General features: G+C 29.6%; 1 protein-coding gene across 1 annotated transcript; it reads right to left on the reverse strand.

The window, feature by feature from the left end:
• Positions 1–13481, reverse strand: LOC105366661 (uncharacterized). The gene is made up of 3 exons (XM_011505179.1): positions 12968–13481; positions 1578–1796; positions 1–208 (listed from the first exon to the last, which is right to left on the reverse strand). The coding sequence occupies exons 1-3, from the start codon at positions 13041–13043 to the stop codon at positions 27–29; spliced, it is 477 nt and encodes a 158-aa protein (XP_011503481.1). The 5' UTR covers positions 13044–13481; the 3' UTR covers positions 1–26.
• Positions 13482–14118: the final 637 nt, after the last annotated feature.

Consider the following 14118-nt stretch of genomic DNA (forward strand, 5'->3'; position numbering starts at 1 on the left):
ACATTCTTAATGTACACACAGAAATTCTACGCAATTGGTGGATCATCGTCATCGCTGTCACCCCTTGTTACTAGAACACTGCCATAACGATTCTGATGAAACTGCCGAAATCGCTGTACCCACTTATATCGTTGTGCTCCGAAGTACGATAAAGCAGCGATTATAATGAGACAAGTCGGCACAAGGAAGATAACTGCTATGGAATTACCTGGAAAAAGCATAAATTAAACATAATATTTTATTCATTAAAAATTTTATATAATTAGAAATTATAACGTGTATTAGATCTTTTTAACTTATAAAGAATATTTACTTTATAAATAATTAAAAAGAATGAATAAAAAATATTACACAATTCGAATCAAAAGAAAATATATACTTATTTTAATTCTATCGTATCTATGCTGTATCATTGATAATTCAATGTATAGTTATACAAAAATAGCGTTAAAAAAAGGGTACATAAATATTAAATTAACTAATCTCTAAAAGTATAAAATTAAATATATATATACATCATCAGTTTCAATAGTTATTTAGAAAAAATTTTTCTCATTTTACAGTTGTTAATATCTGTTTGAAATTATTTGAAGTTGCAGCAAAATATATCACGGTTAAAATAATTATCTACATAAATTAAAATATTATTTTAATTAAATATTTGAACACAACGTTCACATTTAATACGTTAGAATATTATCAATACTGTGTGATGTAATGTAATTGTGCCAAAATCTGTCATATTTGATGTAATTGGTTGTTTATACTATTATACATAAGGGATAATATAAATATTTATTAATCTGTATAAATCAACAGAAAAAATTATACAAATGCATTGTTTAAAAGTATTCATACCCTTTATAGTAATGTAGATTTAAAGAATTAAAATGGTCTACTCTACCAATATGAAAATACCAATATGAATATTTACATAATTTTGAATACTCTAATAGTTAATGATCTGTTTGTATAAGATTTATCAACTATCACAAGATAAAAAGTATCATATAAGATAAACAATTTTTAATGAAATTAGATTATTAATTAAAAATCAGTGATTAGAAATAAATATTACAATATATTATTTTTATTTATATCTACGATATTTTAAGAATAAGAGGACATTCAATTCGATTGAATTAATCTTTTATTTAGAAATTATTTTAATGGAATGTATTATTGTAATAATTTATACATTTTATTTAAAACTCGATATTAAATTTGTTTTAAATATTTTTTTTATTTAAACTCATTATAGTTTAGTATATATAATTTATGCTGTTGCACATAATGATTGATCATACATCATGATATTGTTCTCTCAATTCGAAAAACAATAATTAGGTATTATTAGAATAAATTAAAAGACTGCTTAATAAATACATATAAGTGTAGATAGATTCTAAAGATATTATACTTCAAACAGATATTATAAATTCATTGATAACATTAAATAAATAATAATTATTATTATTATTAAATAATATTTAATATTTTTATTTAATTACTATTATGACACTATATATTTTCAATGATTTGTGACTACTTAAAGTTTTAAAATTCAAACTGGTTACCTTCTTCTGTTTCATTTGGAATTGAATCTGATGTAACAGTAATGAGTGTTGTTGCCTTACGTTGTACCATTTTACATTCACGGTTAATGTACATGTATCCTTGTTGACACGTACATTTTGCCCCAGTCTTATCATTCTCCTGCTTGCATCTTCCATTAAATCCACACGTATCATCTACAACGTCAAGTTTGCAATCCTGTCCATATCTGTTTTGATGATCTATCATATAAATATATTACTTATTATTCTACATGATTTGAAATTTAAAGATAATTAGTTCAATATGAAGGATAGTTTTACAAAAGGAATAAGTTTTTTTTATTACTTTCAAATTGATAGACAATTATATATAAATAATTTCAACCTTAAGTTAATTCATAAAGACAACTAAATTTATATATTAAATATATCTTAATAATAATCAAAATAATATTAAGTTAGATTTATTGTCTAATCTGAATTACCTAATATTTATATAATCAATATAATAGACGTCATAATAGGCCACTGTTTTGTACTATAAATATATTACAAAGGTAATTGCAATAAAGAAATATATAAGAACTAGTTACGAACAACTTATGTACAAAGAGCTTATGTTTACTCCTCTTAAATTTATTTAATGTATTTCAATTGCTGATTGAATCAAGAAACGATATAAAAACAACTTAGGAATAACAGTTTAATAATCTTATAATTACAATATATCAATAATGGGTAAAAATATAAAGTCAAAATATGTATACAAAAAGAATGAACATTCTTTTCGTAATTATATACATTATTTCAGACGAGTATTAAAAATGAAAGAATGATTGGCTGAATCATTTAGTTAAGAATCGCAATTATTAAATAAAATGTAAGTTGGAGCTTTGTTCAGTATGAATGAGTCTAACAAATCAAAGAAGGTAGATTTGAATTGAAATAAGATAACATTAATTTAATGTTACTTATCATTCTATTATATTAAATAATATTTTTTTGTTCACAAATATTTGATAATTGTAATATTCTTTTTTTAGTATAAATTATATTTACACACTCACATAAATAAAATTTATTATTAAATTAAATTTATATTCATTTGTAGTTTTTAATATACAGAAATATATAATTCTTATAAAATCTGTTAACATCAAAAAATAATTTTTTAATTTACATATATAATATTAACATTAAATTGGAAACTTAAATAATGACACAAGATTCTATTTTTTTAGAAAGATTAAAATTACAATTTTAATTTATTTATCATTAAAAGTATGTTTCCATAAATAAGAAAATAAAACATAAATTATGGTATACCTATAATACATGCGTATCGTAAATTAAAATATTAAAATGTTATTATGTTCAATATTAAAATTCCAGCTGAAATAATGTGAAAATTAGAAAGCTTTTAGAAAATTAATTGAAAAGAAAAATTATAAAATATTGGTTAAATTTTCATAACATGTTCAGTAATATATATATATTGGATAAAAATTAAAACAACTAAATATTCAGTAAGGATTAATTTTAAATTGTGTTGATATAAATCTAATTAATAAAATAGTTTAATTAATTTTCATTTACTTGTAGTTATTTTGTTTGGCACTTCAAATATTATTTCATAATTATTACTAAGTTACAATTCAAAGAAACAGCTTTTACTATTCAATTTCCCTTAAAGCTATATGAATTCATCCGATGCATTTCTAATTTAATTTTGAACAGCAGCATTTGTTTAGTTCCAATGGTGATCTGAAGTTAGAGATGCTTGTCAATTCATTTTAATACTCGAGTTCTTGAAACCAGTATGCAAAATACGAATAAAGCTTCCTTCTAAACAACTTTGATGAGAGCAAACTCTTTATGAAATTGGTTAATTATTTAAATATTAATTAAACATAAATAATATATAAATCTTACTTTATTAATAATTATTTATATATCTTTTAATTTAATTTTTGTCTGCAATTAAATTAATAACATTGTAATTTACTTTAATAAATTTATTCTTTAACAATAAATTATCTGTGTAAATCTGAATAAACTATCGTGGTTTGCAATTTTAGGATATTTTTAAAACATTTGTTTATATTGTATTTTAGTAATAAAGTTCTAATAATCATACAAAGATTAGTTATTCAATTTAAAAATAATAGCCATATATTATGCAAAAATATTTTTCTTTATTTGAATTTCGTAATTAATATTGAAAAATTAAAACAAATGAAAGAACTATAATATGAATAAGCGTGAAAATAAGCAACTGTTAAACTTAAATAAAATACTAGTTCATATTAAAATTTGTTACCTAATTCTAAGTAAATATACATTGTTTTAAAGCCGAAATTTATAGCAATTATGCACTTTAATGATTTTGAAGACGCAAACTATTAATTCGCGTATAGGCATATGTGAAACAAAAAAAAAGGATTAGGTATCTATCGATCGAGCAATTGTATATCACACCTTAGTTCAAAGTCTGACGTTTACAAATCTATGCAGCGCACCATTCGCCGCTCATAGCAGACGCAACACATACCAGTATCCTTCACGAGGTTCTTCAAACTCTTATTTCTATCTGAATTTATTGCAGTACGTCAAAATCAGGAGTACTGTATGCTTGCTACGATACAAGTATATCTCAAATAACACCAGTTACTTGTGTCGCTCTCCATAACAATCGTAACCTCAACTACGCACGTGCTCATTCAAACAGCGCGAGTGTCGACGAAGCACACTTCGCGCCATTCTACATTCATATTCAAACCATCACGCTGCATAGACGAGTGCACGATTTGCCACTGCCAACGCATTAATCCACCTCAAGAGTTATTTCAATAATTAATAATAGTAATACTAGTCAAGCCTTGTAAACGGATAAATAACAGAATAAACAGCGTACACCAGCCATATTTATATTGAATTATTATAATATCCCTTCCACTTGTGACCTTTCATCGCAATCACACTACATCCGTGATCTCGGAGTTGTCAACGGCATCAATTTTTATCCTTCGAACCGGTCTTGGTAAGACAAGTTGGAACGGCGAATACATGTTGTACAGTAGTATTGCACTGTTATTAAAATTTTAAACAAATTAGTAAAATGGATAAATCTCTAAACAAGACATTTTTTATCGTATATTTATATTCACAATTATAATTTCCTTTATCTATTTTTATCTATTTTCTTGCAAATAAGTTAAAAATGAAAATTAAATTAAATGTACGCGAAACTTGATTACGGTTAAGCCAGAGCGTTAACAAACTTTATAAACTTTTATTGTAATATATTATATTTTGTTTATTTTGTTTATTTTGTGCTTTCCCGGAGTTCTCAAAACTTCTAGAGTATTACTCTCGAATGTCCTGCAATGTTTACCGCATAGCAACATCTTTCCATTGTTGCTAGGTAACTAAACTGTATAAAGGATATAAAGCAAACACGCGACAAGTCTCTCGCTGTCTTACCGGGGACGCTGCAGAAGACAGAGGCTCTCTTAGTGAAGACGCCATGTCACTCATCACGGTATGTCATAGCAGGACCGCCATGGAATAAACACGCCTTCAGCTTCGTGTGCGTATTTAACTGCTATTACCACGGAGCGAACACGCTGTAAATGTATTCAAGTAACTCATCGACTAGAAAAGGAGTCGGAAGAAGAAATCAACAACACTGTGATCCACTATAATACTGTTTGAGAACCATAGAAGTGATGTAGTAGCAACCTCTAAGACTAAGAATAAAGGAATCTTCAAGCATCGTGTGAGGGTATTCTCTCAGTCTATATCCACAAGCAGTGAGCTCAAGCGCACATACCGGTCACTACATTCTGTATCAAGACGTCACTATATTCTGTATCAAGACGTCACTGCACTCTGCATCAAAATCAGTGCCATTGCACTCATTAGTAATAAGTGCCATAGCACTCGATAACAATTGCCACATTAAGGTATCGAACCATTGCTTCACCCTTCCACACCACAGAAAATCAAGAGAAGACTCGCAACTAGACACCATCAAGTAGCACTATACTAAAGAGTGTCCAGAGATTTACGACCTCTCACTTCTCAGTGCAGTAACCCACCACCAAGCGCACTACATCAACAGGATCGGAGATTTATGACCTAGCATATCATACTTTCCTATTATTAAACTGTTGGATATGGTCTAATCCATCCATCTTGGTACTTCGATCACAGGGTGATTGGATTTTTCAACATTTCGTCCTTTGAACCAGATACATGAAAGTTAGTGCATCCCTTCAGTATTTACACAACAAAGACGCACCACTATAGCTGCATCACAACGTACTAACGAATCTTCTCATCGGTGAAAGTATTTCGTTGTTTTTCTTCTAGTATACTGCTTTATCATTGAGAAAATGCCAAACCGCGAGAAGAAGGAAAATACAAATCCTGAAGTGCCTATCACACCAGCAGAACTTTTGAAGGCTCAAAGTCAGTGGAATCGAATTACAGCGAATTACAATAAAGGCGCTAGCGAAAAGGCTTGCCTCGTCTCACTCGGACACATTCATTGAAGAAGTCCTAGCCGTACAGGAACAAGTTGAGGAATTAGACAAGGCCTTTCGTAAGGAGCACAACTATCTTGAGTTGATATAGCCGACCGTGGTAAACAATCATGAATACTTGACAAGAACCCGCTAAGGGTAGAACTCGACCAATATGATCGCAATGAATTATCAATAAACTACGTCGTGGATTAAATGAGTCACGAAGAACAACAAAATCGTCGGAAAACGTATCGCCAATGATCAATCAAGGCAATCAATCAAGGGAAGTGGCATGTCTTCCAAATGTTCTACTTCCCAAATTTTCTGGCGATTATTTAGTATGTGCTACATTCCGAGATCTATTTCAATTAATAATCTTGAAAAACCAAATGCTCAGTGAGGTGCAAAAATTGCATTACTTCCGTGCATCACTAGAAGGCTCGGCAACAAAAGTCATCGTGGGGTTTTCATTACAAAATGGCTCTCTTGCACTGGAAAGAGAAACACTAATAGAGCGATATGAGAACTCCTGGCTGTCAATCCAATCTCATCTCGACCAACTCCTCTCCAACTCAACAAGAGCTAATAGAAGATCTTATTAGTGATGCAAATAACCTATTAAAAAGGTTGCGTCTATTAGACATCAAAACTGATACATGGGACTGCATAACCGTCCACCAAGTTACTCAAACACTCACCCAGCGCACAAGAGGGCAGTGGAAAGACTTACTAGGCGACTTCAATTTCTACCTCAAGTTAGAGCGACTTAAAACATTCTTAATGTCTCGAGTGAGGGCTCTAGAAAACATAAAACGAGCTACGACTTCAAGAAGCTCTGTCCAGTCTCATCCACCGACGATGAGATCGGTGAAAGCTTATCAATTGCCAGTAAAAACTGAATTACAAGGTCGATAAGAAAGCTCAAGGCACAACAAGATGTGTGATGTATGCCCAAGGTTCAACAAACTATTAATTTTTTAAAGAAAGGATTTCGTAAGTAAACGACACCTTTGTTAAAACTGCTTAGGGCACTACCACATTTACAAGTGCAGGAGCAGACAAAATTGAATTGTACCAAACGATATCATACACTGTTACATGAAGAATAATTCACGATATCAACTCAAGCTAGTAGCAGTTCATCATCACCCTCCGACTGATGAGATGGTGTCAGCGGTGGCTGAAAACTTATCTGTAGAGCCATCACGGAAGGAATACGCTGTCAATTTGTGTGAGATGGTAGCAACCTCCGCAACTAAGAACTGACATAGATCCTCACGCATAGTACCAGGGCGCACTCTCGATATCAAACCTCACGCATAACGTACATGTCTAAAAATAGAGTACCGGGCTAGGAGGGCCAAATATCTAGAGTTAGGTGTAAACTCCCAGATGGTGGAAGGGAGGATTGCGGGCAAGTGGACAGGATAGTGCATGTATTCAATTATAAATAGATTTGGTATTTGTTTTAGTTTATTGCGATAATTGCATTAGTTGTATTATAATGATTTTTAGTTTATGCTTGAATGCCTTCGTTTCTTGAGTTTTGTATTGCTATTGCCACAGAGCTGTAATGTGCGTTGCATGTATAGATAGAAGGGCGTAGCCTTCTGGTCCTCTATATGTAATGCACGTGGTGGTGGTATTATTCACGTAGAAGAAAAAGGTCGTAAACCCCCGTGCTTCCTTGTGCAGTGACAAGTGGCAGTAGCTTGAATTTGTCTTGGTATTGTCTTATTGCTTACGTTGAACATCTTATTGTTTACGTTTTACCTGTGAGTTCTGCAGATTTTGTGTTCTTGAAGGCAGCTAGTGATGTCTGCAGGTTGTGCCTCGAACGGCTCCTTATAGATTGCGATTATGTTGTGCCTTGTGCACCACTGTTTACTTGTTCCTTTTTCTTTGTCTTGCACTGCTGCGAGTGCATGATTTGATTTGCACTTATCTTACACTTGTTATGAGTTGGATATGACTAGGCTTAGCCTCTTAATCGGCCTTTACTGTGTATGTCTACATCCTTGTTATTTGGCGTTCCTTTGGAGAAGCAGCCTTGCTGGCTTCTCTGGTGAGAAGAGACTCTCGTGCGCCTTGCCGGCGTCTTTCTTGAAGGCATTCTCGGCCACCGCGTGGTCCTTATGAATTTCCTGCTTCTTGGCGTTTCCAATCAGAGCGCCTCTTTCTGGGCGTCTCCAAACGAATTGATTCTTACTTGCATCCCCACCATGAGGGGGACTTCTTTGACACGTTCTCGCTTCACTATCCGAGCCACGTGTAGCTGGGTTTGACAACAGCGTATGCGTGCAGTGTTGCCTTCAATATCCCTTTTTCGGATATAAGACGAGTTGGTTTTTGCTTATATTTTTATGACTTGATTATGCCAGAAGTATTATGATCTGTCGCCGATAGATGCTTTGTGGCAAGGCCGTGTCAAATGTTTCGTAGCATTAGTTTTATGACGGCTTTTTGCACTTGGACCTTGTTCTCGCCAGATGTGTTTATGAATTGTATTTTCTTTTGATATTCGAAGTTTTGCTGAATTGTTTAGATTTAGTTAATCCGAGGCGCGTTTGAATGTTTATTCCTCGAGTAGTCGAGAGTTCGCCTTTTTTTTTTAACTCTTATCTCGAGTTTCCCAGATGTCTAATGGGCTGGGAGTTTCTACATTCTCGAACAGTACAATTGCACGAAGTGGTAGCAGAGAGGGATCAGCATAGGACTGCATCTGACCCCTACGTATAGTGCCCTAGTGCACGAAGCAAAGAGAGATCAGCATTTCACGTCCATAAGGCATGGTTTGTGTATTTATGTATTTTGCTACATTTATGGTACACATCAATGTAGTCAGTGACTACACAACAAATGATTCTTATCGGCATACTGAAGATTATCGGATAACAGAGGCATTCCTCATACATTGTACTCTGATGATGATGCAACATTCATTGTGGCGGAAACTGCTCTCAAAAACTGTTCACGCAAGTTTCTCACGAACGTCATCAGATAGCTACAATTATCTCAAATGACAGCTCAATGGGAATCCAATCCACCTGCTACGTTTGACATGGGAGGAAAATGGAAGGCGATGGTGAAGTCCATGAAATTCCATCTGATACGTATCGGTGCCACTTTTAGGTATCGAACCACTGCTTCACTCTTCCACACCACATAACATCAAGAGGAGACTCGCGACAAGACACACCACCAAGTAGCACTATACTAAAGAGGATCCGGAGATTTACGACCTCCTACCTCGACATGTAGTGCATGCTACCACCTCGTGAAAACCACCAAGGAACGGCAAGATCTTAATGATTCTCATCATCAACGTTGAATCATAATTGTGAAATTGTAATACTGAATTGAAGCATTACCCTTTTCACTTAACCACTCTTTTCTCACCAGTAAACTGGGGGACATGGTCTAATCCAACCATCTTGGTCCTTCGACCACCGAATGACTGGATTTCCGAACAATATTTAATTAATTATTAACGATAAAAATTAATCATTTAAGAATAATATTAAAGCGAGCAATATGTACTTGTTTTTTATTTACATTTGTGTATACATTTATATATATAATATTATACAAAACATGCTACTTTCTGTTAAATAATATTTAAAATTTAATCATGAATAGAAATAGACATATTTGAATACAAAACTTTGATAAAAAGTTTTTATGTAATTGTTAAATATATTCTTTTGTATGAAATTTTTGTTACGCCTAATTAAAAAAAAATACTTATTGAAATATTGAAAAAAATACAACACCGTAACCAAATTAAATATTAAAATAAATGTTTCGTATTTTATATATTTGTAAAAATTATTTTTTAATTTTCAGTAATGAATTGTCAAAATGAATTTTTTTATTTCTTTTAATTATATGATGTATACAAAATTATAAAAATTTAATTTAAAAAAAATTTTTAATGACTTAAAAAGTTATAACATCGTAAAATAATGAGTATGCATACTTAAATTTTTTTTATTAATTTTGTATATATTTAGATGAAACTTAGAATATTAAGTAATTTTACACATAGCATATTATATTTTAAATTTAAGAAAATTTAGATATTTTTAAAATAAAATTGAAACTAAGCTCACACGTACAACATAATCTATATGACTATTACTTAAATTGGAAACATTATTTACAATTCTAAATAGATCATTAATATTAACATTTGTTATACAAATATTAGTTATTATGATTTATAATTTAACCGATATCTTTTTCAAATTTTATATTCAATATTCTTTGATTATCACTTATTATATTAACAGTTTGAACGTCAAAATATAATTATTTCTAATATTTCAAATACAGGAGTTTCTACATTTCATACTTTATAATATCTCCATAATGTTTGCGTTGACCAAAAAATTGATAATTCCTATTACTATATATTGTACTAATATAATTTAAATATAATTTTATCTACTCAGCGCATTTACAGATAACAAACTAAAATAATTGATCATTTTATAAGTTATTGATATATTTTTTTCTTTACCACTACTTTAATCAATCTTTTCTTATTGATTAGAACCAAGCTCATATACTAACTCATAATACATTATTCTGCTTATGAATTACAAAGTAATAAAAAGAAGAAACAAGAAACAGACCCTTTGTATTTTCTTGAAAATAACCAAGGAAAATATTTTTTGATAATAACATGAATAATTCGTCGAAGCTAATAAAAATAATTCGATATAAATGTAAAAAATGTTGTTATGAATATCGAATAGCAATGTCACTCTTCTTTTTTAAACTTTAGTAGCAATATTTTTAATTAAATTTTGTTTATATTTATTGAAAATTTGTTATACATAAGAATCACTGGCGTAGGAATAATAAACATAAATGTAAATGAAAAAATTAAATATAAATAGCTAATAATATATTTATGTTTTTATATGATCCATTAAAAATAAATAAAACAGAATATCATATCAACATTGTCTAATAACATATAGTATAATAAATTACTAAGATTACTAAAGTTAAGGCAACGAATAGTTAATAGAATAATTTTGTAGTTCTTCTTTATTTTTTAGTTTTTTTAACACAAATATTGAGTTTTAAAAATGAGTTCATCTATATTTATTACAACATTACTATATATTTTTCATAATTAATTTTTTTTATTTTGTGTAATTTTTATCTTCAATTGAAAAAGTACGAACCTAAAACTCTTGATCAAAAAAATCATTTGTATTATTTTTTTTCTTATTGATTCGTAAATCTCGTACTAGTATTGTTTTCCAATAATATTTTTATAATAACACAACATATTTCTTTATATTGACATGAAATACATTGATGAACATGACAAACCTAAGCAATAGAAAAAATCAGGTAAAAATAACAAGCCGGAAGTGGATCATTGTCGTTACTTGAGATGCAAGTTCGTTCTCTAATGGTGGAAACAATTTTACATAATCACAATACTTAACAGGAGAAGCTGATTAAGTACTAAGAGGAAAGAATTGTGAAAAAAAAATTGTAAACGGGAAGGTTAAAAATAAAATTCTTGACTAATCTTTTCAATATAAAGAGAAAACGTTTCACTTTGGCTTTCGAGTTTTTAATTTATTCTCTATTTTCAATAAGATCAAATTTTAAAGAGAGGAAGAATTGTTAAAAATATTTTTGACAAATATACTCTTGTTTAAGATTTTTATTATATTGTATAGTTGAAGGGAAACAATTTGTTATTTGTTTTTGCTTTTTAATTAATGGAAATATCATTGCTTTTTGAAGCTGTTAAACTTGTAATAAAAATTTCGTTTTCAAACATATTTTGGATGGTACTTTAACGAAATATATATGCATAAGTATATATGAAAATTAGATATAAAAATGTTATAAAATATAAAAATATAAATATTATAAAACGTACAATAAATGTACAATGAATAAATGAAGAGTTCTGTGAGAAAAATACAGAATGTAATGGCAATAATGATTAACTAAGTTAATTATAATAAAGAAAATATAAACTATATGGACATTACTATTAAATTGTTAAATGAAGGGTATGAAAATGTAAAAAATAAGCATTTCTATAAAACAATAACATAGTAATTAAACATTAATACAAATATTTATGAACAAAAAAAATAGACGAGCGGAGAACATTTTAAAAGTAATGTTTAAAAAGTAAGAATTGCTCATAAAATAATAAATAAGTACTAAATTCAATGAATAAAATAAAATATGAACAAAAAAAGAATAAACTATTCTTTACAAATATTGAGAGATATATAAGTTTTATCAGATACTACCTATAGTCTTACTCCTCGCGTAGGAATTAATTCTTTAAATTTATAAGAATAGTATATAGTAAAAAATTTGTTGAATGTTTAATTTTGAAGATAAATAAACAACAGATGTAGTAAGAAAATGAAAGAATCATACTGTACATCGACAAAGAAAGCGTAAGCAAAGTGGTTAATAAGATCTGATTGTGAAAAAAGAAGGAAAAGTCTGTCGATAAATAAAAAAACGGAGAAGATGTGAAGTAACTAAATAATTAATAATTGAATGAAGATATATAATCGAAAAAATAACTATAATATTTTATTTGTAATAAAACAATATTCATATAATTAATTACAATAGTTAATTGCTTCAATTGTGCCAAGAACAAAAGATCATAATTGATATCTTTCTACAAATTAGAACAATTTTATGGTTGTTGGTTCATATAGCTCCTAAGTACAAGTACTTCTTGAAGCTGCATCAATTCATAATAATAAGGAAGAGAAAGATAAAAAAAAGTGGCAATAGGAGAAACAGATATTATCTGTGTAAAGGATCGCATATAAACAATTCAGAGATAGAGATTTACGGACCTTTGTTACGTACCTATAGGATAACAGAATGACACGAAAATCATTGCCAGGCAGAGAAAGTAGAGTAACCCGGTTTCGACCCTCTTCATAGTTGTATCGTTTTCTCTATTATAGAATACTAAAGCCTGATGATCAATGAGTGCGAGCAGAGACACAAATGCAAACACAAATTACCGCAATCAGGTTGTTATCACATACTGGTGTCCAGTGAATAAGAGAAACGCACTCAGGAAATTTCTTATCTTTCCCTTTCCTCGGTAGTAGTATCCTTGAGGGGTTATGTTTCTCAAAAAAGTCTGTTAGTAAGTCGTACGTATATTATTGCCTGTTGGTTTTTACAATTCTCTTAATTCCTATTTCCACTATAGCCTTGCAAGGCCGCTATCGAGGGTAATCTAACATCGCTCTATGAAATCGCCTCTCTTGCTCTTTCATGCACTTTTGACAGATTTTCTACGATGAGCAGACACAGCGCCGTCGCCGCCAAGAAACGCGCAAAATCATCTGTTTTATAAGAATATAGGCTGCCATCTATAACCTTCCATCTATAAAAACCTGCCATCTATAAAATCTTCCTTTTTCAACGCTGTTCATTGATACTAAAACTTAACGCTTTCCACAATATCGGCAATAGATAATCATAATTTTTGCAAGAATGGAAATAACTAAAATGATCTTTAACAATTCAAGGGGCTAATTGATAAACCTCTTTTATATTAAATTTTTATAAAGTTTTATGGTCTGTATCCATTCATACAAATAATTCATTTAACATATATTTTCAATTTGTTATCTACATTTATATACTATTTAATTAAAGTAATTAAATGCAAATATTGGAATTTAATTGAATCAATTATTATTATTAATGGTATAATATAATATTTCAATTGTTTATTTATAATTGAAGCAAGTATTTTTAAATGTACTTTTTTAATGTTTTATAAGTTTTTTGTTTCTAAATATTTACATACTTTTTTCAATTATAGAAAATTCAAATAAATCACTCCCTTCTTTATAAATTATGAAATTGCATAATTTTTCACTGAAATACATACGTAGAGATTAATCTTATGTATATACATATTTAATTTAAATAAATTTCTCAAATGTTAAATATATATTTATGTGTGAATTTTATGTAAAGCCATATAATTAATTATC

The sequence above is a fragment of the Ceratosolen solmsi genome, unplaced genomic scaffold (genome assembly GCF_000503995.2).
Source record: "Ceratosolen solmsi marchali unplaced genomic scaffold, CerSol_1.0 scaffold9, whole genome shotgun sequence".
NCBI classification, from domain to species: domain Eukaryota; kingdom Metazoa; phylum Arthropoda; class Insecta; order Hymenoptera; family Agaonidae; genus Ceratosolen; species Ceratosolen solmsi.

Coding starts and splice junctions, on each gene's coding strand:
- LOC105366661 (XM_011505179.1), bottom strand. CDS start 13,043: ATGAAGAGGGTCGAAACCGGGTTACTCTACTTTCTCTGCCTGGCAATG. Junction 1,797..12,967: donor GTCATTCTGTTATCCTATAG/GTACGTAACAAA, acceptor TTTATATGATAG/ATCATCAAAACAGATATGGA. Junction 209..1,577: donor TCCAAATGAAACAGAAGAAG/GTAACCAGTTTG, acceptor TGCTTTTTCCAG/GTAATTCCATAGCAGTTATC.